This window comes from Pelodiscus sinensis, chromosome 5, assembly GCF_049634645.1.
Source record: "Pelodiscus sinensis isolate JC-2024 chromosome 5, ASM4963464v1, whole genome shotgun sequence".
Classification (NCBI taxonomy): domain Eukaryota; kingdom Metazoa; phylum Chordata; order Testudines; family Trionychidae; genus Pelodiscus; species Pelodiscus sinensis.
Genome location: NC_134715.1, coordinates 122765124 through 122789709, shown reverse-complemented (window position 1 = coordinate 122789709; position 24586 = coordinate 122765124). Strand labels below are relative to the sequence as shown.

Below are 24586 nucleotides of genomic sequence, written 5' to 3'. Positions count from 1 at the left end.
TTTCAGATAAGCCAAATTTTTGTCCTTAAAATTAAATACTTTATATAAATGAAAACCAACACAAAATGCAAAATTAGTCTTCACACACTGTTTCTTGGTAAACTGGCTGGACAAGTTTATTACTCAAATCATTTTAGTCTAGTCCATGAGGAAACATTCTAGATCAAATCTAACCTCCACTGAGGTCAGTGGAATCTTTTTCCTTCATCACACATAGGATCAGTCCCTATATGAGTGAACAGAACACTTGGTACTGTTCGCATACTTCGTAGTAAATCAGAATACCTTTTCCAGGAATTATCTGCGTAGGCATTAAGTTCTCTGGTTCATGTAACTGACCCTTCACACATTTAAGCCAGGAGAAAGTATCAGATGCACCATCTGAAACAATCATTTGAGATGACTGGTTAGCATGTTCATTCATCAGTCTCTAAACAGACACTTTTTTGTTCTTCAATAATTTCAGATTACAAGTTTATAAAAAGAGCTTTACAATAAACCTATCCATTCATTAATGTAATATAGTTCAGTCATTTTTAACAAAGTGGGACACTATACATTCTCACCTTCATGTATGCTTTTCTTTTTCATCCTGTAACAATCTACACACACTCCAAAGCCACACTTGGGGCAAACCCAGTGAAGGTTGAAGATTGTGGTGTCACAGACATCACACATTTCTCGAACTCCTCGAACTGCACGTTTCCAGGCTACTTGTCCTGTGGTAATTGACAGACTAGTCAAAGTTAAAGAGTTAACTTGCAGCCCTATAGGTTTTGATTAATGTACTTGAAAATTACTTTAGGCATAAAATATCACCCATTGGCTCAAGAATTAATCTTGCCCCATCTCAGGGAGATTTTTAAAAGGAAAAATTCCAAATTTGGAGAAAACATTTCAGAGACAGGTTTGACTATATTCAAGGTTTCAAATGCAAGAAAAAAAATCCTGGGAAGACTGATTAGTGGACAGAGGGGAAACAAGGCTGTCAAAGGTGCACAATAATCATATGGATACTCTACTGTCTTGCCTGTGCTCACGTGTATACACACACACACACACACACACACACACACACACACACACACACACACCCCCCCCCCACCACAAAGAAACACCACAGACATTCCCTTTAATCTATCGTGCACCTCTTGCAATACAATCACAGTTACAGGAAAAAGATATCTTAAAACTGTAAAAATGTCAAGGTTCCATGTTTGTTATCTTTTCATGGTTTGTATTTAAAAGTGTGCTTAATTTAAGGTAAAATAAGAATAGGGGTTTTTAAGCGGTTAACCCTGTAATCTCAGCATGGTCTCAGAAATTTGAACCAAGTTCTTTCCCACGTGCACATCTGCACCAGTAAAGGTTCTGCAAACTAATTATCCTTTCAGCAAGACCCATTGAAGTCCACTGGTTTCAAAAGGTGCAAAACTTAAATAATTCATTGGGAATCAATTTTTCATTACTGAAGACAATGAGAGTTCTATCATCAACCTCAAATGGAAGCAAGATCAGATCCTTGATACACAAAACTAGAAGCCATATCACTCAACTTGTTAGCCCCCTACTGCTACCAAGAACAGAAAGCAATAAAACTATTTTGTCCCTAAGTTCATAGCTCTGACTATACAAAGGTAGCAGATGCGTAGCATAGAAAAAGTACCATTATTACATCATTGCTTTCCACAGAATTGCACTAAGTTTTTTTCTGGAAACGGAGAAGAGGTGAGACCAATTCAGAGTATGAGACACATGCACTATTGAAAACTACCACAGCTGGATCCTGATTACGGTCCAAGAGTACAGACCTTGCTTAACATTCACATCCATAAGTTTAGACATATTACTACTTCCCACCAGCAAGAATCAAAACGCACATTTAATAAAGATTTTAAATGGCAACACCAAAGGCATGCAATCAATTTGCACGATGGAGAAAAAACTATAAAGATCTATTTTAAAAAGTTGAGTGAAAAGCTCTAAATTTTATATTCAGAAGAGCTGCTCTTACTGTGTGGTTCTACTGTGGACATGACCTCTTTTTCAGATATCACCAGCCGGCAGAAGTGGTCTCCGATGTTGGCTAGAATATACTTTGCAGTGTCTAGATCTAGTCCTACAACATTTTTTGCTAAAGGCAGCCACAAGCTGATAGCCTCAGAATCATACTTGTCTGGGGTTAAAAAGCCTTCTTCACGCAGCAATCCATGTCTATTGAACCGCAGCCTGTCAAGAGAGGGGATGGGAAGAAGAAAAAAATGCAAATATTCTCTAATAGCTCATTTCCACCTGTTCTAGTCTATTACCCGGATACTGACATACATCCATACATGAAGTTAATGGGATAATTGAGAATGGTGAATATGATCCAATGGTTAGTATAGATCAGGATAAATTGTATCCTCTATGTCAATTAATCATGATTAAACTCAGTTCATTGAGAAAAATTCAGTTTTTGTTGTGCTCAAACCAGTGTATCTAAAGAATCCAATTAGTGAGAATCTTAAATTCATTTGCAATATGAGACTTTCATTTCAGGGCTATAGGAAAGATATTTCATTGTATGAGTGGTGTGTTGCTCAAACTTCATTCAAACCTTAGGACAGCAGGAAACTGAATACCTTAAATTGGAAAGCAGGTCATTAGATAAAACAACATCTACTTTCCAGACGGTTTTCTATTCAGATTTACGCAGGAAAAAAAAAACCAAACCACTTTACAAGCCACATCTTAAAAATATTCATTAATAGGACTCCTTTACAAACGCTATCTTAGTGAAAAATAACTGCTTCTGAGGTGGAAAGGTAACAGCCAACAGAAGTTCAATATGCTGCAAAAAAGTGTTAAAGAAAGTTTTAGCCAGGATATTAAGAGCATCTCTGTCACCTTATGCAACAAAAGAATGATATGGTCTATGTCCCATAAAGTTTAACATAAGAAAAACAAGACTAGTAGGAACAGGTAAGTCTAAATCATAAGGAATGAGACAGATTTCACGGAAGGAGAGAGATCTATTAAGATTTGAAAAAGGAGGGGATATGTTCAGGGACCTTGCATAATCTGCATTTCTGCAGAATAATCTACACCTTTCTTCACAGATATGTTCCAAAATTTAAGATGTCCATTCAAAATAATTTCTCTAGTCCCTGACAATCCTATTTAAGGGCAGATACTTCCAGGGTACTGAACAAGTCTGCTCTGGAACTGAAAGCATGAATCTCTACAGCTTGAAATAAAGAACCAGGCTCCCAAGCAGGCAACTGTAACAGACTCAACCTCTGTGGATCAGGCTTTGGAGAAAAGTACGCCACACAGTGGAACCATTTAGTTTTACTTCAGGCTGGATTACCTTAGATCTGTAAGTCGAACTAAACTATGTTACTTCAGTCACATAAGTTATATATACAGTGGCGTCTACATTGCACCGTGTCAACTGGAGAGGCTCTCCTGCCAATTTACCTTACCCTTCCTGGAGAGCTTGAACACAGGAGTGCAAGGGAAAGTATGCTACCATTGACTTAACAGACCCACTAATCAATACTGCTTCACTGATCACAGCAGTACTGATCTAGCTTTAAGAACAGACAAGCCTTTACATTTCCAAAACACTTTCAAGGCTTAAATCAAAGAGTTTTTCCAAGTCTGACCTGACATAACTGAGAAATGTGAACTGTCCCATCATTTCAAATGGATGCTGGAATTGAAACTAACATTTTGATTTTCAACTCCTAGTTATTTTAGCAGAAATATCCAGAAGTTAGTGTTTATCCCACAATCCCAAACGAACACACATCCTTTGGTGCCAAAAGTCTTTTCATTCCACCCACATATGCCAATTTTTATGATGCTGCTATGTGCATGTGGTTAATATTGACAATCATTAAAAACTCTAAGTGCATTACAAGCATAAAGTAATTTGAATTTAATATCAAAATATAGACCATGAAATGCAGTACTCATTGTTTAATATTTCATGGAAAACTTCATTTTTTAAGCCTTAAGCTGTTACAGAAATTCCAGTAAAGCAAACTAGAGTGCTATAACACCACAATCAGCCTGATACAGTGTAGATGATTTGTTTGGAGTGAACTAAAATACTTGTATATAAACTGAATTTATTTAATTTCAATTATCACAAGTTTAAAAAAAATAAACCTGTTTAAAAATATATTTTTGTATTAAATTCAGATAAGGCCTAAGCTTACTATAATCATTTAAGCCATTTAAATAAGAAATTAATACACTAAATCAATAAACTTCTATTAAAATCTATTGAGCTGGTGACTGCTTTTCCACAGATAGCAAGAATTGGGAGCAAAGCTTACAATGGAGTTCAAGCTGTATAAACATGTCATAATAGAGCATGTCTGCTCTTTGGCCAAAAAAAAATGTCGGAAGAGCAGATGTGTTCCCTGGACACAGCAGAGTTTTTCCAGAATACCCCAGTATTTTCCAGAATACCCTGGTGTTCCGGAAAAACCCCATAGCCTAGACATAGCCTCAAAGACACTTTATGCAAAACAGAAAAAGTTTGAGAGATAGCTGTGTTAGTCTGTTTTAGCAAAAAAACAAGGAGTCTGGTGGCACTTTAAAGATTAATGAATTTACTAAGGTATTAGAACATAAGCTTTTGTGAGCTACAACTCACTTTATCCTTTTTTTCTTCTTCAGCATCTGATGAAGGCAGCAGTGTGATGTAAGTACTAATTAAATCAGAGTGGATATGGTTCATCTCAAATAGTGATGAGGTCAGAGTACCCCATTAGGAAATAACCTATTGTAATGTGAAAACCATTCAATGTCTTAATGTAAACCTTAGTTTAAGAAGCCAAATTTGCACATGAATTCCAGCTCAGCAGTTTCCTGTTGCAGTCTGGTTTTGAATTTTATTTTTTGGGGGAAGAGGGGGGGGCTGAGAATAGCAATTACAAGTCCAAAACTGTGTGTCCAGGGAGGTTAAAGTTTTTGTATATTGCCATTCTTAGTGTATGATTTGTGTCCATCCAATTCTTTTGCATAGAAATAGTCCAGCTTGTCCAATGTAAATGGCAGAGAAGAATTATTGCCATATAATGGCATATACTATGTTAGAAGATGTGCATGGGAATCAGGCTTCCATAGTATAACTGATGTGGTTAGGTCCTCTGATAGTGTCACTAGAGTAAGTGTGTGGACAGAGCTGGCAATGAGGTTTGTTGCAGCAATAGGTTACTACTGAATTAGCATTTCTATTATGGGGTGTGAAGTTGGTGGTATGTGTCTCAGATTGGGGGACAGTTTGTAAGGGAGGAATGGTCTGTCTCCCAAGGTCTAAGAGTGATGGATCATCATCTATGATAGGTTGTATATCCTTGATATATAGGATGGGTTTTAGCTGGGAACTTTAGGTAATGGCTAATGGTGTTCTGTTGCTTTCATTGTTGAGTCTGTCTTAAAAGATGTAACCTGTTAAATCTGTATATCCTATTTTTGTGCATGTATCATTCTTGTATGTGAAGTTAGAAATATGAAGTGTGAATCTGTTTTTAATTCTAAATGTGCTGATACTTTAGGAACTTAATGGCTTGGTGAGAATGTCAACAATCTATGAATAGTTTTGTTTTTCCTGTAAACCCAAACTGTGGTTGGTCCTACAAAGACATGTGACCATGACACATGATGCTGGAACCTATTTTGAATCTGGTACTCTTACACTCAAGATGAGACAAGTTTGAATTGAACAAAAAAATTCCTGCCTTGGGCAAGAGGAATATAAAGGGGAAAACCAAAGCATAGGAGAATAGCCAAACGCCAAGAGACTGCTCCCTCCTCACTTACCACTCAGGATGTAAAATCCTGTTCAGTTAGTTCACTGGTTAAGCATTAAGTTTAAACAGTTAACTGCTTAAATGGGGGTGGCTGGGAGCTGCACTGGCCAGGCTGGAGTGCCTCCCCACCCACAGCACAGTGGGCAGTTCTGGCCAGGCCAGACCCCCGCCACATACATGGGGGGAAGGCCACCAGTTAACTGTAACCAGTAAGCATCGCTCAGTAAGGGTGATGCTTACTGGTTAACCAGTCACATCCCTACTTACCACTCAAGATGCCTGCTGGAAACATAAGATTTGAACAGGGGGAAAGGATTGGGCCCAAAATAGAAGGCTGCCTAGCCAGTTAAAGAGATCATTACAACAAAAATTTGCATGTGACAAGTTTTAGTGTGTTAGTATTAGCTGAAACATTTTATTTTGGCTTGGTAATTTTACTTTGATCCATCTGTTAACACTTGCCATCACTTAAATCCTACTTTTTGTATTTAATAAAAATACTTATCAAGCCCTGTGTAAATAATTGTTACTGGGGGGACGGTAGCAACCACTGAGCCTCTCTCTTTTTTACGGATTAAGGTGGCTGATCTTATGAGTTTTCTCAGTTTTTAAACTTCTACACAAAGTTTTTAAACTTCTACACAGAGTAAGGCAGATTTATTTGGGGTTCTGGTTCCTTTTTGGGGTTGCATTCCTGGGTGCTGCTATCAGCCTTATAAGCTGAACCCTGCCAGAGCTGAGCTGGTTCAGGGTCTGTGTTGGTATGCAGGGGGGTGGTAACGCCAACTCTGTGCCTTGGCTGGAAGAGCCCAGAACTTCTAGCACAACAGGACTGTGTGGTGGGGAGCCCCAGAAGGTAGGAAGACAGTCTTTCTGGTATGATCAGCACACTGAGTGTCAACCCCAAAGAGACCCCTATGATCCAACTGATCACAGAATTATAAAATCCATTTGTACAGCTGGAAATATCAACATCCAGATACTTTCAAAATATTCTCACCTCCTGAAGTGAAAGAATCTGCAAAAGACAGTGGAGTCTTTTTGCTCTTTGTTTTTTCGGTAGCTGTCCAGGCGGCATTCCCTGCACTTATGTAGGTGAGGTGCAATGTTATTGCAGGAACCATCCTGCACAAAAGCTTCACCACTTTGCTGCAGCTTCTTGATTTTACAAGCATCTGCCAAAACTGACTTATGAACAATTACTGCAGGAAAAGAAATAGAGCAGAATAAATAACTTCAACTTTGCTTACCCTATGTATCTGTTAAAACTACATTCACTTTTGCTAAGTTATTAAAAATGTTCACCCTATACCTCAAGTTAACTAACATATTTTGGAGTTGGTTGCTTATCACAAAGCATAAACTTATTTTCAAGTATTCTTTTCCCTTATGACATGCATATCTAATCCTACCAAGCCCTTAAATATCTTTTCCCAAGGCTTTCTCTGTATACATAATCTGAAAATTGTGTATAAAATTTTAGGAGTCCCATCATACTCCTTGGGTGCCTAGTCTAGAAATGAAATCTAGGTGTTTCACTAACTCAGACATCAAGACTGCTATTTCAGAAGATTCCTTATCCTATTATCATAGTTTTCTAAAATTTCTAAGCAACTTTAAATCCTATTAGACTTCCAGCATTGCCTGGGTTGGAGCAGCAGAGGCCAGGTAGCTCACCCACCAGCTCTGACTCCTTTCCAGAGTGGGGGTGGTGGCACAGACTACCCATCATCTTCTTCTCATAGCCAGCCCAGGACAGGGGGAGACCAGACAAGCCCACCCACGAGTTTCTTCTCAGGGCTGTATGGTACAGTGGGTAGCTACTCCTTGGGGGGCAGCCTGGGGCGACAGAGGCTATGCTGCTGGCCAGTGGCTGCTTCCTGGACTGGGGCACTTACTGCCGCACTGTGGTCATTCATAACAGTCTTTGCTATCATACCCTAGCCTTTCCCTTTGATGCAAAACAAATCACATTCCTTGCTCATCCCATTGTCCCTGCACAACCAAATCCTGACTTTGCTTTAAGTTATAAGAGGAAGCTGCATACCAAATTTGGTGGTCCTAGCTCTTACCACTTAGGAAGAGTTCTTGAACAAACAGACTCACAGATGCACAAACTCTAGTATATAGTAGATGATATAAGAGAATTAAAGGTTCCAGATATACTTGCCATTGTTGTAGACTTTATTGGTACTCCCAGCGTTAGCACCTTCATTTTCATTTCTCTCATATGAAATCTTATTTGAGTTTCCGCTAACTGAGGAACACACAGAAAAGGAATTTTCTGCCTCTGTTCCCTTGCAACTGTTCTGGTTATAACTGTTTTGTAATTTAATCTCATGCCCAGTGAAAAGGATAGCAGGAGCTTCTGATGTTGAAGGTTTACAATCCAAGATTTTCTGCAGTTCTGATGTGCCATTAAACGTGGGTGTTACTCTGGAAGTGCCTAGAGGCTGTGTGGATTTTATAGGAAGAGGCTCCTTTGGGAAGTTTATCACTGACTTGGTAAAAGATTCATGTAAACTCTTCAAAACACTTTTTTTTTCATTGCATGTGTCAGTCAATGATTGAGATCCTGAGGTCTTCAAAGAGGTATAGTTACCATTCTGATCATTAGGATTTTTAGTTTGTTCTTTAGCTAGACACTCTGATTTATGGAAGACAATCAGATCTTCTTTTAACATTTTATCCACAGTATTAAGACAAGAAGGATGTTCTTCTGGTAAGTTCTCCTTGCAGATGCTGAAAAGTACAATATGCAATAAAAAGACCTAAAGAGAAACTCAAATCATAACTGAAATGCACCAGATCTCTCAAGCTTAATAGGAAGTTAATCATGGAAGCTAGCAGAACTAAGATTAGGAATTCAGAAAAGTTTCAGACCATAAAGAGGGAATCCATTACAGATCACAAAGGGAGTTTTAGACATTACAGTTACTGTTCCTGTTAATCCCATGCTAACTTAGGGTACATCTACACTGCATTCCTCTTTTGAAAGAGGAATGCATGCAGCTGAGCGAAATTACAAATGAAACGCAGATTTGAATTTCCCTCGCTTCATTTGCATAATCACATCCGAGTGCTATTTTGAAATTCCCTGTTTCGAAAAAAGAAATGCTGTCTAGACGCGGTTATTTCGAAAGAAAATCCTTCAACCTCATTTTATAAGGAGTAAGGGTAATTTCAAGAGAAGGGTTTTCTTTCAAAATAACCGCGTCTAGACAGCGTTTCTTTTTTCAAAATAGGGAATTTCAAAATAGCACCTGGATGCGATTATGCAAATGAAGTGAGAAATTCAAAACTGCGCTTCATTTGTAATTTCGTTTATCTGCATTTGCATTCCTCTCTTGAAAGAGGAATGCAGTGTAGACATACCCTTATTGACTGTGTAACCTCCCCTTTCACCATTACAGGTACTTATTTATTTTAAAAAACCCAGTGTTTCTCTCCCCTCTTCTGCTATGAGAAAGACCTACATAAACAGGGGAAACAATCAATAGTTAAATGTAAGGGATCTAACTTAGCTGCTACCACTCAAGAAAGATCTCGGAGTCATTGTGGATAGTTCTCTGAAAACATCCACTCAACGTGCAGTGGCAATCAAAAAAGTCAATGTTGGGAATAATTAAGAAAGAGAGGTAAGACAAAAAAATCATATTGCTGCTATAGAAATCTATCACGTGCCCACATCTTGACTAGTGCGTGCAGATGTGGTTGACCATCTAAAAAAAAAAAAATAAAAAAAAAAACAGATATTGGAAATAGAAAAGGTTCAGAAAAGGGGAACAAAAACAATTAGGGGTATGGAACAGCCTCCATATGAGGAGAGATTAGACTAGGACTTTTCATGTATGAGAAAGAAATGAGGAAGAGGGGATTACTGAGGTCTATATAGTCATGAATGGTGCAGACAAAGTAGAAAGGAAGTGCTATTTACTCCTCATGACAAGAAATACTTCAGAGATATAAATAGCCCCAATCATCTCATTGAGGTCCCCATAGACTCCCTGATCATGCTGCTGCAGTTATATTTTTTTCCAAAAGCATTATGCAATTGAATAGTTTACTGCAGTCAGGTGTTCGAGCCACCTTTCCCTCTACTTCATGCCCAGCTAGGATCAACCTGCAATTGTTGCTTGCTCTGCAGCATTTCCCATAAGACAGATAGTTGATTCAAAGTAATTGATGAAATTAATAATTAGCAGGTTTAAAAACAAACAAAAGGAAGTATAACTTTATACATTGCACAGTCAACCTGTGGAACTCTTTGCCACAGGATGTTATGAAGGCCAAGACTAAAAGGATTTTAAAAAGAACTAGAAAAATTCATGGAGGATTGGTCCATAAATGGCTATTAGCCAGAATGGGGAGCAATGGCATTCCCAGTCTGTTTGCATGAAGCTGGGAATGAACAACAGGGGAATGGATCGTTTAATGATTACCTGTTCTGTTCACACCCCCTGGGACATCTGGCATTGCCCACTGTCAGAAGACATGATACCGTGTTGGATGGCCCTTTGGTCTGAACCAGTATGGCTGTACTTACATTCTTATGCAATTGCGAAAAACCAGTCAAATATTTCTCACCCATGAACAGTGGGGGTGGAGAAGAGGGAGGAGACACTTAGTTACCATGATTTCTTTAAAACAATCCTTAACTAAGTCTACTTTGTATCAAGTAATTTTTTATTCTTGTATAATCCCCTCCTTCCCCCAGACTAAATAAAAAAAGTCCCCACTTACCACTGAGGAGTTTTTGCACCAAGATTAGGAGGTAAATTAGCTGGCTGAGGCATGCCCTGGTGCCTGAGGTCTTTGCTAGTAGGAGTTGCAGGTGTACACCCTAGCAATGTTTCACCAAACACTGTTGGTACTGACTGCACGTGACTCAGACTGTGTAATGCCTGAAAAAGTCAATGGAGAAAAAAAAAATTACTTTTTCCAATGTGTGCTTAAGTGTTATCTGTCCACATTCCAAAACTCCAAACTTTTAAAACCATTCTTGCAGTTCAGAGTGGAAAAAAGTAAAGGAACCTTTTGTAATCTATTAAGATTAATTTCCTGAAAAGTGATTGTTACAGAATCATAAAAAGAGCTGCAATAAGTCAAGTCCAGCACCCTGCACTGAAGCAGCCTCAAATAAACCTAAACTATGTTTGTCCAATGCGTTCTGAAAAACTTCCAATGATGGCTTCCTTTGGAAGCAAATTCCAGAGTTCAGCTATCCTTGTATTTAGAAAAATTTCAATATCCAACCTAAATCTCCCTTGCATGTGAATAAAGGCCATTACTCCTTGTCCTGCCTGCAATGACCATGAAAAAAAAATTAATATCAATTCTCTTTATAAGAGCCTTTCACGTATCTGAAGACCTGTCAGACTTCCCCTACCCCCAGTCTCTTTTCTCAAGCTTAAACAGGTTTTTGTGTTTTGTTAAATCTTTTCTCGTTGGGCAGAATTGCTAAACCTTTTATAGTTTGTATTGCTCTCCTCAGGTCTCTCTTCCAATTTGTCCACATTTTTCCTAAAGAGAACACAGTACTCCAGCTAAGGCCTCAGCAGTGCCAAATGAGAGGAAAAAATTACTTCCTGTGTCATAAAACACTGTTTCCACATCTAAGATTTATATTAGCCTTACAGGCAGTCCCCGACTTACGCGGATCCGACTTACGTCGGATCCGCACTTACGAACGGGGCTCTCTCACCCCGGAAGTCGGGGCGAGAAAGCCCCGTTCGTAAGCTGCTCCGGTGCCCCTGGTCTGCTGGAGACCGTCTCCAGCAGACCAGGGGCACCGGGCGGGTTCCCGCGCTTCTGAGGCTTTGCCAGAGCAAAGCCTCAGAGGCGCGGGGAACCGCCGCTGCTGCCGCTTCAATCTGGGTGCCTGTGGTCTGCTGGGGACCGTCCCCAGCAGACCACAGGCTCCCGGACTGAAGCCGCAGCCGCGGGGGGGGTCCCGCGCCTCTGAGGCTTTGCTCTGGGACCCCCCCGCGGCTGCGGCTTCAGTCCGGGAGCCTGTGGTCTGCTGGGGACGGTCCCCAGCAGACCACAGGCACCCAGATTGAAGCGGCAGCAGCGGCAGGGTCCCTCCCTCTGAGGCTTTGCCAGAGCAAAGCCTCAGAGGCTCTGCTCCCCGTGTCCCTGGTCTGCTGGGGAGGGGGGGGGGGCGCAGCTAGTGTGCTCCCCCCCCCCCCAGCAGACCAGGCTTTTGTTTTGGACTCTGGGGCAGAGCAGCTGGGGCGCTGCCGATTGGTCCTGCAGCGCCCGCTCTGGGCACTACTGGACCAACCCGGCAGCACCCCAGCTGCTCTGCCCCAGGTCCTGATTCAGCCGCTGCTGGTCAGTTTCAGCAGCGGCTGAATCAGGACCCTGGGGTAGAGCAGATGGGGTGCTGCTAGGTTGGTCCAGTAGCACCCAGGAGCGGCGCTACTGGAGCAACCCAGCAGCACCCCAGCTGCTCTGCCCCAGGCGTCCCCAAGTCAGCTTCTGCTGAAACTGACCAGCGCTGACTACAGGAAGCCCCGGGCAGAGTTGCTCTGCCCCGGGCTTCCTGGAATCAGCTGCTGATCAGTTTCAGCAGCAGCTGACTTGGGGACGCCTGGGGTTCTTAAGTTGATTCTGTATGTAAGTCAGAACTGGCGGTCAGTTTCAGCAGTGTCTGAATCTGGACGCCAGTTCCGACTTACATACAGATTCAACTTAAGAACAAACCTACAGTCCCTATCTTGTACGTAACCCGGGGACTGCCTGTACTTGCAACTGCACCACATTAACACATGTTCAACTGGTGATCCACTATAAACCCCAGATCCTTTTCAGCAGTACCCCATCTAACCAGTTACAAGGGGTCCTCATTATAAGTCACCTCAATATTCATCATTTCGCATATGTCGTCAATTAATTAAGGAAACTAAAATCATTATACATCACACAGATCCGTACTTACATCGTTTTTCAAGGGACCAAAAGCCAATGTAGGCTGGGTGAGTTTAATTAAAAAAAAAAAATGCAGCTCCTGCTGGTGCTCCTCATGGCCAGGCTGCTTTGTACACAGCACCCCAGCACATTCTCACAACCAGGCCTCTCAGTGCACACGCCCCAGCGACTGGAGGGAGCAGCACAAGGCAGTAGCAGCAGCCACTCCTGGACCCAGGCATTAGGTTTAGAGGTCGGATGGGAGGAAGGGGGGAGGAGGGTGCCTGGCTCAAGGGGAGGAGAGGGTAAAGGGGATGTGTGAGCAACGTATCTCAAGCTACATTATTTCTTCTAGGTATTAATTCCCCTTTATAAGTTATTTCAATATACATTGCATAATTTAGGAACGTAACCTGGACTTATAATGGGGGCCCCCTGTATTCCCCATTTTACAGTTAGGAAGGAAAAATGAAATCCACAAGTGAATTACTTTGTACTTGTCTTTATTGAATCTCAATTGTTGATTTCAGAACAATTCTCCAATTTGTCAAGATCTTTTTTAATTCTAATCTTGTTTCTCCCTAACCCCCAAGTCCCTGCAGCCCTACCAGCTTGATATTGTCTGTAGATTTTATAAATATACTCTCCACTCCATTATCCAAGTCATTAGTGAAAATATTGTCTAGTATAGACCCAAAGACGGATCCATGTGAGACCCCACTAACAGTCCTCCTATTTCAACTATTTCAAACTATTGATAACTTACTCTCTAAATATAGCTACATAAGAATGGCCGTAGTGGGTCAGACCAAAGGTCCATCTAGCCCAGTACCCGGTCTACCAACAGTGGCCAGCACCAAGTGCCCCAGAGGGGGTGGACTGAAGACAATAATCAAGCGACGTGTCTCGTGCCATCCATCTCCAGCCTCTGACAACAGGCCAGGGACAATTCCTACCCCTTGGTGTTCTTATGTTCATGCTGGCTATTCCTTATAACCCTATTGTTTAATAAGTTGTTCCAATATATTTCCAGGTATCAAAATTAGCCTTACTGTCCTCTTTGGTCCTCTTTTAAAATATAGGTATTGTTTGCACATCTCCAGTCCTAAGGACCAAACACACCCTCCATGAGTCTCAGCTAGTCACTAATGATGCCAATATTGCTTGAATTAGTTCCTTAAGTAGGCTAGGATGTATTCTGCCAGGCTCTGCTGAATTTAATACATCTATGGATTCTTTAACGTGTCCTTTCTCTATTTTGGCTTGAGCTCCTTCCCTTTGTTGTTATAAAAGTATATCGTGTTACATCTTTCCAACCCACAGCACACAAGCATTTCAGCAAAACAGCTATGTTAATAAGTTAGATTAAACTTCTAGAAGAGACTATAAAAGTCAAGTATTTCAGATAACAGTCAGCAGATTTTCTTCTAAAGCAATTAAGAACTATCAAAGTTTACAACTTTCAGAACTCTTCCAGAAACCTAGACTGGTACAAAAATTCCCCAAGAATTTAAGTCGTATAGGTAATTTTATTAGCGTGTATTATTCTTCACCCCAATCCAAACATATGGATACTTCTGTAGAGTAGAAGCTCCCCCATAAGAAGATTTGAGGTGTAACATACAGTATCTGTGTAAACTGGTGCACTCTTGTTGGGTAACAAAAACAAAAGGCACGCAAGTTACAGGTTAAAAGATACCACTGAATGTTTTTCTTTTCCTAGATTTTTTTAAAGGTAGAGAAAAACCTTGATCTTTAACTCTCTCTATACTGCCAGCAAGAAAAGTCTGCACACGTGGCGGGGGGAGGGGGGGACACAGCCACAGGTGGTTGTTGGAGGGTGATGGGTGGGAGGGGAGAACATGCACAAAATTGGGAGCAGACAAACTCCTTTTACAAATGAGAAAGAGACTTCACCCAAAGACTCAAATCATACTGTTCTATGTTTTCCTAAGAGAGAGAGAGAACTATACCCACAACTGGACTAGTACAGGAGAGAGAAAGGAGAAAAAAATGGTTTAGGTACTAGTCTAGTCTGAAAAACTTAGTGTGTCAAGTCAACTTAAGCCTCAGTAGAGAGAACTGTAGGACTACGGAAGAATTCTTTTGTCAACCTAGCTACTGCTTCTCAGAGAGGTGCATCACCTACAGTGACAGAAGCATCCCTTCTGATGCTATAGTGTCTAAACTGAAGCACTACATTGGCACAGCTGCACCATGGCAGCTGTGCTAATACACAGTTCTAAGTGTAGACACAGAATAGTGGGTCAGTACACTGAAGTCAAATACCATTTCCCTTAATATTTGCGACTGAGCTACTAGAAAACTGAAAGTAAGCCATAGTTACCTCAGAGCAGGATTTGGTATGTTTGGCATCAACATTCCCTTTATCATCAGAGGATTTTCTTTTAAACCCCCCATTTCTCTTAGATTTGCCTAAAACATTGAAAGTGATTTAATTAGTATGTTTCCAACATTGAAAATTACTTCAAACAATAAAAAGCCAATAAATAAAATGTCTTACCACACTTTTCATGACTGTCATGTATTATTTCAACATGAATCAATTCTGGATCGAGAGTTTTCAAAGCTGGAATCTTAAGGGGAAAAATTGAGGGTTTTTTAAAAAATAGACTTAATTTGGGTAAGTTTTAGATTAAATGCTCACTATCTCTCAAACTCAAAGGAGACAAAGCAGTTTTAAAAAACAAAAAGACAGAAGTATGATACTTTTAACTATGGATCAATGGAGTAAGCTTCTGGTCAGAAAACCCTAGCCTCTGTGGAACTTCAAATTAAAATCTTAACAAGGATGACTCAATCCTTCATTAGAAGGCAGCTTCCAAGACATAGTGCTACAAATGCTGTAGAGATAGCAGAGATAATAGAAAAAGGGCTTCCCCAGTTGTTTGGCCAAAAGAGAAAATCCCAAACCTATGCTCTCCCACTACAGTGAACCAACCATTAGAGATCCTTCTATGCTCAATCAGTGACTGTGCATATAGGATAAAGTACTTTAGGTCCCACTGGAATTAAACATGACAAGATACAAGGTATTATTCCAGCTGGTTAACTCTATTATGTAATTCTATCCTTTTCCAGGTGTTTTAATTCTTTTTAATCTACTCATAGTGCATTAGTTGCTTTTTTACCTCCTGACAGTTGACTTCCAGAGTCCTGGTAGCTAGATTACCATTTACAACAGTTGCTGTGAACCACTGGGTAGAAGGATCCAAGCTATAAATTCTTATTTTTGAACCAATTACATTCTTACCACCTTTAAAAAAAAAAAAAAAAAAAAAAAGAGAGACATGCTTTAGAGTGGGAACATGAGGGCAAACACACTGTGATAACTTTCATGACATAAGCACATATCAACACTAACCAGTAGTGCTATACACCAGAAAACATGTGAATAGAACTGGAAAACAGGCAAAACAACACTGTAGTTTCCATATGCCTCCCTCTCTCGCCACCCTCCATTCCTCCCCTCCCCCCGCCGGTCTTGGCCTCTGACACAGGGAACTAGCATGGCTAGGAAAAAGTAAGGCCAGAACACCTCCACAATCTGGTTTTTCCATTTTCTGGAACGACTTACTGAAGTTCTGCTGCTATAACATACACAGAGAGGTCATACCAACCTCAGAATTCAGGCATTTAAAAAAAAGGGGGGGGGTGAGGGAGGCAAACGCAGCTCAGCTGGACCTGGAGATTGAGCTCTATATATCTGATTTATGGAATTCTTCCCCACTTCTATTGCCACTCTTTCAAGAGCAGCCATGGTACTTACTCCACTATACTGATGTCCTACTCAAAACGTAAATTACACTGGACAAAAAATTTTTTTTTGTTTAAGAAAGAGGCCAAAAAATAGGAGATTAGGGTTGGCAAGCTACACTATAATACAATTTTAACTTAAAACAGAAGTCCCTAATAAATCTCCGAACCTTTTCTATTGAGCTACAGAAGATAGTATAGGTTAAGAATTTCCTTTAAAAAAGGAAAGTAGCTGGCTAAAGTCAGGCATCTAAAAAGTCATCCGATTTTCAGAAGTACTATGCAATCAACAACTCCTACTGAATTCAATGGGAATTGCTGAGTGCTCCACACTGCCAAAAATAAGATGACTTTTTAGAAGCCTGACTTTAGCCAGCCACTTTTTAAGAGTCCTAATTTCTAATTCTGCTCATTTGGAAGCATTTCATTACAGATGGTAGATAGCAAATTTAAAAACTGTTTTGGGAGAGATAATGAGACCAGAAGACTACACAAGATTCTTCTATGCAAGGAAAAAAACTAGTGGGGAGGGGAAAAAACCCCCCAAAATTAAAAAGGGACTTTTGCTAACAGGTGATAGATACTCTAAATACCACCAGCGCAGTGACCTCCCATATCCTTCCACCAGATGGTATTCTCGAACCTTGTAGCAAGTGGCTTTCATCTCGATGTTTCATAATCAAAGCTTGAATTTCTTCATTAACTTTCTCATCATCCGTAAAAGAGTGTCTCAGACTATCCATATCCTATTAAGATGAAAGCATTTAATGTAAATAGTTGCTAAGAACACTAAAATGATTAATTTTAAAAAATGATTTGGAAACAGAAGAATGTTCAAGAGCAAGACATTTTACTGTGAAGCTTCATATGAATCAGATAGTTGTGCTGTGTTTAAGAACTTGGTTTATCATTTGTGCAGAAAGAACAGAAAATATTTAAAATGGCTTAAGTGAGGATCAATTCTCCATTATGCTAAGGCTGTACAGAACATGGAGAGGATTTCCACCCCCAAATATTTTACAATCTTATCTGAAACAAAATGCAAAAAACCAAACAAGAGTGAAACAGGGAGGTCATGGTACCCGCAATAAAGATCAAGAAGGCCTAGAGTACTAAATGTTAACAGATTATTGTTACTTTACAGCTATATTCAGGCTGTGTCTACATTAGCATCCCTTTTCCGGAAAAAGGTGCCAATGAGACAAGTCGGAATTGCAAATGCTGCGGGGGATTTAAATATCCCCTGCGGCATTTGCATGAACATGGCTGCCGCTTTTTTCCGGTTCGGGGCTTTGCCAAAGAAAAGCGCCAATCTAGACGGGATCTTTCGGAAAATAAAGCCTTTTCCGGAAGATCCCTTATTCCTGATTTTAAGAGGAATAAGGGATCTTCCGGAAAAGGCTTTATTTTCCGAAAGATCCCATCTAGATTGGCGCTTTTCTCCAGCAAAGCCCCGAACCAGAAAAAAGCGGCAGCCATGTTCATGCAAATGCCGCAGGGGATATTTAAATCCCCCGTGGCATTTGCAATTCCGACTTCTCATTAGCATCCCTTTTCCAGAAAAGGGTGCCAATGTAGACACAGCCTCAAAGTATAATGGGGATTTATTATCGTCTGGCAATCCAGAAATAACCAGACACCAAATAACCAGATATTTTTACCAATCAGGAATGTTAAATTTCATTTAATCAACTAATCAAGTAGTCGATGGAATTTCTATTGACTGCTTGATTAGCTGATGGGGAGAGAGAACTGCAGAGCCATGGGGTTTAGGTCACCTAGCTCTTACTACATTTAAAAGGCAGACACACAGCTGGGGACCAGGCGTGAGCTGGGAATTAGCTGTCCCAGCTTGCCCCCAGTCCTCCACTGCACCTCTGCCTCCCTTGCCCGTCCCGCCCGCCCCATTACTGAGAGAATGCTGGGGGGCGGGAAAGGGGGACCGGCTTTTAAGACAGCTCTCCCCCCAGGACCGGCTCCTGCTCCTCCTGCATCTGATAGGGGCAGCAAAGCGGGGTAGGGAAGCAACTAATCGAGTAGTCACTCGACTACTTGATAAGCACAAACTTATTGGAAAATCGATTACCTGACTAGCCACTTACATCCCTATTACAAACTAAATCTCCATTAATTCAGATGCTGAATTAACTCATCATACTGCCAGCATTAGCCCAGCAACTTCAATTACTATAAATAAGAAGAAGTCTGAAATACAGTTCCTATACATTAAAAATTCCACGTTCTGCACAAAAGCCAACTTAAGTACATTCTGCCAGATTAAAAGCATATCTGGTCAGAAATTCTCTGACAGAACAGCTTTCCATCAGAGGATGAAGGTTCATATCAAGATGTTTCTGAAACAATTAAGACTTTGATAAAACTCTGATAGGAAACCAAACAGGTTTCTGTCAGCTTGCTTGGCAGGCTGACGGGGAATAAAGACCCAAAAAGCCCTAGCTCCCAATCTCTTATACTTTCAGAACTGAAGGGGAACCCGGATCCAGAAGCTCCAGCTCAGCTGGGAGCCTGCACTTCTAGAGTTTTTGCTTCCCATAAGCCCAGCAAACAGAATTACCGATGCAAATTTTTCACAAACCAGAAATTTCAAGTTGGAATGAAACCAAAGTTTGAATTCCTCCAGAAGACAGAATTACTGTTCTCCACACAGCTCTAATTAAAAATTCACCTGTAGTTTCTAATAAATATATTCTTCGCTGGTTCCTGTGCCTAAACTGCTATGAAACATTTCTATTTCATAGTTAAGTTATAAATAGTTTTTATTCTATCTATATATGTAAGCAACTCCTTTAGTGCTAATGAAAGGAATGTTCATAAGCCAGGTGGAAAGAACTTCCCATTTTACCATTGTGACCTACCAATGGGTCATCAACCTGAAAAGCTAGAAGCCTAATGTTATTGCTATACATCTTATACGGCTTCATGATGAGCTACCGTGAGCAGACTTTTAACACAACACAACACACAGCATTAAGGATATATTTTCATGAGCTATAACAATGTGAACATGCTTTAAATTTTTCATTTAATGTTTCAGCAGGGAACACTAGACAAAGCAAGGCTTCATCTCTTCCCATCATAAGCAAGATATTCCAAATAAGGTTACCTGAATAGGCTTCAAACGGTCTTTAGAAAGAAACACACATTTCTCTTCACCAAGAAAGCGTACAGAAACCATGGATCCTAAACCAGCCTTATCCAATAAAAATTTGTAAACCTGAAAGACAAGATCAAGCATATTTAGAAATATTACTTGCCCCTTTTTGTCCTTTTTCATTTGGTATGTGTTTTGTCCCTATATTCTGAACAAAGATTGGACATCCCTTAATAAACTTTGAGTACTATTGCCTAGCCTGCTCTTTTGGTCTCCTATCCATAAAAACAGAATAACTGCCTTCCTTTTCTACAGATGCTTTTTAAATCTTCAATTTAAAAAAGCATACAGAAAGGGTAGACTCCACCAACCTCTCCCTTTCCTCATTCCCAAATTGTTCTGAGCCCCATAGCATTCTGTTCTTACCCAAAATTTGTATATCCATATCCTTCCAATTACTGAACCAACAACCCCAGGTGTCAGTAATCCCCAAAATAAGCTTGTTAATTTACTTTATATAAGCTTGCAATCTTGCCAGCACTGCAGCAACCTTACTGACTAGGGTACCCTGTCACAAATGGCATTTTTATGTCCTTTTTTGGAGATCAGAACATCCAAGAATGATTTTTGCATTTCAGACACATTCATGTTAGCACTTTTGAGAACTCATCTGGAAGCTTTTATTCCACTGAATAAAGACATAATACTAAAGGTACCATATATTTCTGAAACTAAACTAAATTTATATTTACTCTTTAAATTCATAAAGTGAGTTATGCCCCATGATTTTTAAATATACAATCACTTACTCTTTACTGAACACTTTTCATGATCAAAGTGTTTTACAAATATTATCCAACAGTTCTACAAGTCAGATCATAGTACAGGTTGAACCTCTCTAATCCAGAACTCTCATACAAAAACATCTGTTGTCCAGAATTAGGGATATTATAAGTAGTGATTAATTTGCTAGTCGAGTAGTGAATGCATTCCACCCAGTGGGGACTTTTCTGCATTTCAAAGTTAGAAATGCTGCGTGGAGCCCAGGGCCAGAGGGAAGTCCCGCTGACTCCAGCGCCATGCAGGCATTTCTGCTTTGAAATGAACAAGAGACCCTGATGGAGACTCTTGTACATTTCAAAGCGGCAGCGCTGTGCCGAGCCCGGGGTCAGATGGGGAGTCCCCAGCTGATCCCGGGATCCATGTGGAACTGTTACTTGGAAAAGCCGTACGGAGTCTGACATGGAGCTCCCCGCAGCACTCAAAGCGGCAGCGCTGCACTGAGCAACTGACCCAAGGCTCCCTGCGCCGCTGCCACTTAAGTATCCCCTTCTTCTTCCAGAGGGGTGAACTACAGTGCCTCGTATTGAATTAGGCATTACGGATGTAAGCAACTCATCGACTATTCGATAAGCAAAAGCTTATTGGATAGTCGACACACTAGTCAACTAGTCGCTTTCCCACTTGCTGCCTCTATTACAAAGAGACAACAAGGAGGGCGAAGAGCAGAGGGTGTTGGAGGGAGACTGCTTAAAAACGGTAACGCTGCACGGAGCCTGGGGTCAACAGGGACTCTCCACTGGCCCTGAGCTCCATGTGTGTTCCAACTTTGAAATGTACAAGAGCCTCTGCTGGGGCTCTTGTATGTTTCGAAGGCAGAATGTGGAAGTTCTTATCGACTAATCGAATAGTCAATTAGTTAATCGAAATTTAACATCCCTAATGGCATCACAGAAACTTCGGCAGAATGAGGATAATCAATGGGACATAATATAACCAGGGTACAAAATATATGGAAGGACAGAGTGCTGGTGGGGGATTGGCATTATGTGAAAAATCATAGAATCAAATGAAGTAAATATCTTAAATGAACCAAATTGTTTAATAGAATCTCTATGGATAGTAATTCTGTGCTCTAATAATATAAATGCAGCAGTATGGTGATAGTGACTGTGAAATGCTAAGATTAGAGAGAGGCTATACAAAAAATTTTTAAAGCCTTAATAGTGGGGGATTTCAACTATCCCCACACTGACTGGGTACATGTCACCTTAGGACAGGATGCAGAGAGAAAGTTTCTCAACACCTTAAAGGACAAATCCTTGACACTAAGTTCTTGGAGCGGCTGGTTCTGGAACCCACAAGAGGAGGGGTAATTCTTGATTTAGTTCTACGTGAAGTAAAGGATCTGGTCAAAGAGGTGAATATATAGCTGGACTGCTTGGAATACAACTCAATTTAAACACCCCTGTGACAGGAAAAACACCCTAACAGTCCAACCCTATGGCATTTAATTTCAGAAAGGAAAATGACACACAAATTAGGTTAGTTAAAACAAATTAAAAGGTACAGTACCAAAAGTGAAATCCCTTTAAAGACACCATTATAGACGTTCAGCTTACTATATTTTTAATTTGGGGATATACATTTAGAAGACCCAAATAACTGCCATAATGGCTTAACCAAGTAAAAGAAGCAGTGAGATAAAAAAAGGCATAGTTTAAAAAGTTAAATCCTAGTGAGGAAAACCGAAATGAGCATAAACTTTGTCTAATGAAGTACAAAAATATAATTAGGAAGGCCAAAAAGAATGTGAAAAACTGCTAGGCAAAAATTCAAATATGATAAAAAAAACCCACGTATATCAAGTAGGCAGTGTGTTAACCAATGGGGTTAGTGGATGAAAGAAATGCTCAAGGACAATAAGTCTATTGTGGAGAAACTAAATGAATTATCTGCATTGGTCTTCATGGTTGAAGATGCGAGGAAGATTCCTAATACAGACATTTCTTTTAGGTGACAAATCTGAGCAAATGTCCCAAACACAGGTGTCGGAGGAGGTTTTAGAACAAATTGAAAAAAAATAGTAACAAGTCACTAGGACCAGATTGCATTCACCCAACAGTTCTCAAAGAATTCAAATGTGAAATTGCAGAACTATTAACTGTAGTTTGTAACTTATCCTTTAAACAATCTTCTGTACCAATCAACTGGAGGACTGCTAATGTGATACAAATTCTTAAAGAGGGGTCTAGAGGTTATCCTTGCAATTACAGGCTAGTAAGTCTAACTTCCATACCGGGCAAACTGGTTGAAACTATAGTAAAGAACAGAATTTGTCAGACACGTAGATGAACATAATTAGCTGGGGAAAGTCAACATGGGAAACCATGCCTCACCAATCTACAACTCTTTGGAAGGTTAACAAGTATGTGGACAAGGGAGATCCAGTGGATTTAGTGTACTTATTCCCAGAAAGCCTTTGACAAGGTCCCTCAAAGACTCTTAACCAATGTAAGCTGTCATGGGCTAAAAATCCTCTCATGGATTGATAACTGGTTAAAAAGATAGGAAACAAAAGTTTAAATAAGAATAAATAGTTTTCAGAATAGAGTGAGATAACTAGTAGTCCATACTGGGACCAATCCTAGTCGTCATATTAACAAATATTATTTAGACTTCTAACAAGATGGGTGAACAAGAGTGTCTTGTATTGAATGAGGATATTGACATAATATGCATCACAGAAATAGGTAAATAATAAGAATACTAAGCTGATCAAGATAGTTAAGACCAAAGCAGACTGTGAAGAACTTCAAAAGCATCTCACAAAAGTAAGTCACTGGGCAACAAAAGGTCAGATTAATTTTAAATGTTAATAAATGCAAAGTTAATGCATATTGGAAAAAATGATCCTAACTATATGTATACAATGACAGGGACAAAATTAGCAGTTACCACGCAAAAAAGATCTTGGAGTCATTGTGGCTAGTTCTTTGAAAACATCCACTCAATGTGCTGCAGCAGTCAAAAAAAGCAAACAATGTTAGGAATCATTTAAAAAAGGATAGATATTAAGACAGATTATCTTATTTCCTCCGTATAAATGCATGGTACACCTACATATTGAATAAAATATGGAGATGTGGTCATCTCATCTCAATAAAAGACATCTTGACATTGGAATAAGTTCAGAAAGGGAACAAAAAGGATTAGGGGTATTGAACGGCTGCTAGGGATGTAAAAAGTCATGTAAAAATGTGATTGCGTAACCACTAAAAATCCTTGCAGTTACACGTTGCTGTGGGCTCTTCAGTAGAACTTTTAAAAGTTTACTGCACAGCCCACAGCATAACCTCCCTGGGAGCATCCTGGGGGAGCTGGATACTACAGAGCCCACAGTGAAGACAGCTTCCTGAGAGTGGGACTGGCAGCCACTGCCAGCCCTGTTCCCGGGAAGACAGTATGTAACTGTAACAGAAACAGATAAGCTGATTTCTAACAGTTAATCATTTAAACAGTTACACTTTTACATCCCTATCGGCTGCCATATGAAAAGAGATTAATAAGACTTGAGCTTTTCAGACTGGTAAAGAGAAGATTGGAAGGGGGGGAGGAAAGGAGGACATATGATAGAGGTTTATAAAATCATGCACTGGTATGGAGAAAGTAAATAAGGAAAAAAGTTATTTACCTGTTCCCATTAACACAAGAACTAAGGATTACTAAATAAAATTATAGGTAGTAAGTTTAAAACCAAAAATAAAATATTTCTTTACACAACATACAATCAACATGTTGAACTCCTTGCTAGAGAATGTTGTGAAGGCCAAGTCTATAACAGGGTTCAAAAAAAATGAGGGGAAAAAAAAAGAGCTTGATAAATGTATGGAGGATAGGTCCATCCTGGCTGATAGCCAGGATTGACTAGAACCATGTCGCTAGCTCAGGGGGTGGGCAATCATTTTTATGGGGGGCCACTGCCAAATTTTAAAAAGTGATTGAGGGCCGCACTCTTCCATGATATAATGGAGATGCGGGGTCTGGAACTGAGGTTGGGTGCAGAAGGGAGTTTGGGGTAAAGGACTGAGGTGCAGGAGGGACACGGGAGTCTGGGAGGGAGTTGGGATGAAACAGGCAGTTATGACCTAGGGCAGGGGACTGGAGTGCAGGGGTTTGGGATATGACCTAGGGT

At 40.2% G+C, this 24586-nt stretch overlaps 1 protein-coding gene across 4 annotated transcripts in view; it reads right to left on the bottom strand.

The window, feature by feature from the left end:
* KDM3A (lysine demethylase 3A) overlaps nucleotides 1–24586 on the bottom strand; it is a 66992-nt gene that overhangs the window by 31480 nt on the left and 10926 nt on the right. For 3 of the 4 annotated variants that reach the window (XM_075930956.1, XM_006111621.4, XM_075930957.1), the window contains 11 exons: nucleotides 19624–19734; nucleotides 17143–17245; nucleotides 15875–15999; nucleotides 15247–15319; nucleotides 15070–15158; nucleotides 10554–10714; nucleotides 7981–8552; nucleotides 6811–7012; nucleotides 2015–2229; nucleotides 567–719; nucleotides 286–381 (listed from right to left, as the gene is read on the bottom strand). In XM_075930956.1, coding sequence (XP_075787071.1) covers nucleotides 286–381; nucleotides 567–719; nucleotides 2015–2229; nucleotides 6811–7012; nucleotides 7981–8552; nucleotides 10554–10714; nucleotides 15070–15158; nucleotides 15247–15319; nucleotides 15875–15999; nucleotides 17143–17245; nucleotides 19624–19734 — 1900 coding nt within the window. Of the gene's footprint in view, nucleotides 1–285; nucleotides 382–566; nucleotides 720–2014; nucleotides 2230–6810; nucleotides 7013–7980; nucleotides 8553–10553; nucleotides 10715–15069; nucleotides 15159–15246; nucleotides 15320–15874; nucleotides 16000–17142; nucleotides 17246–19185; nucleotides 19496–19623; nucleotides 19735–24586 lie in introns of those variants that run through there. The other variant, XM_025185686.2, reaches the window with a different exon arrangement.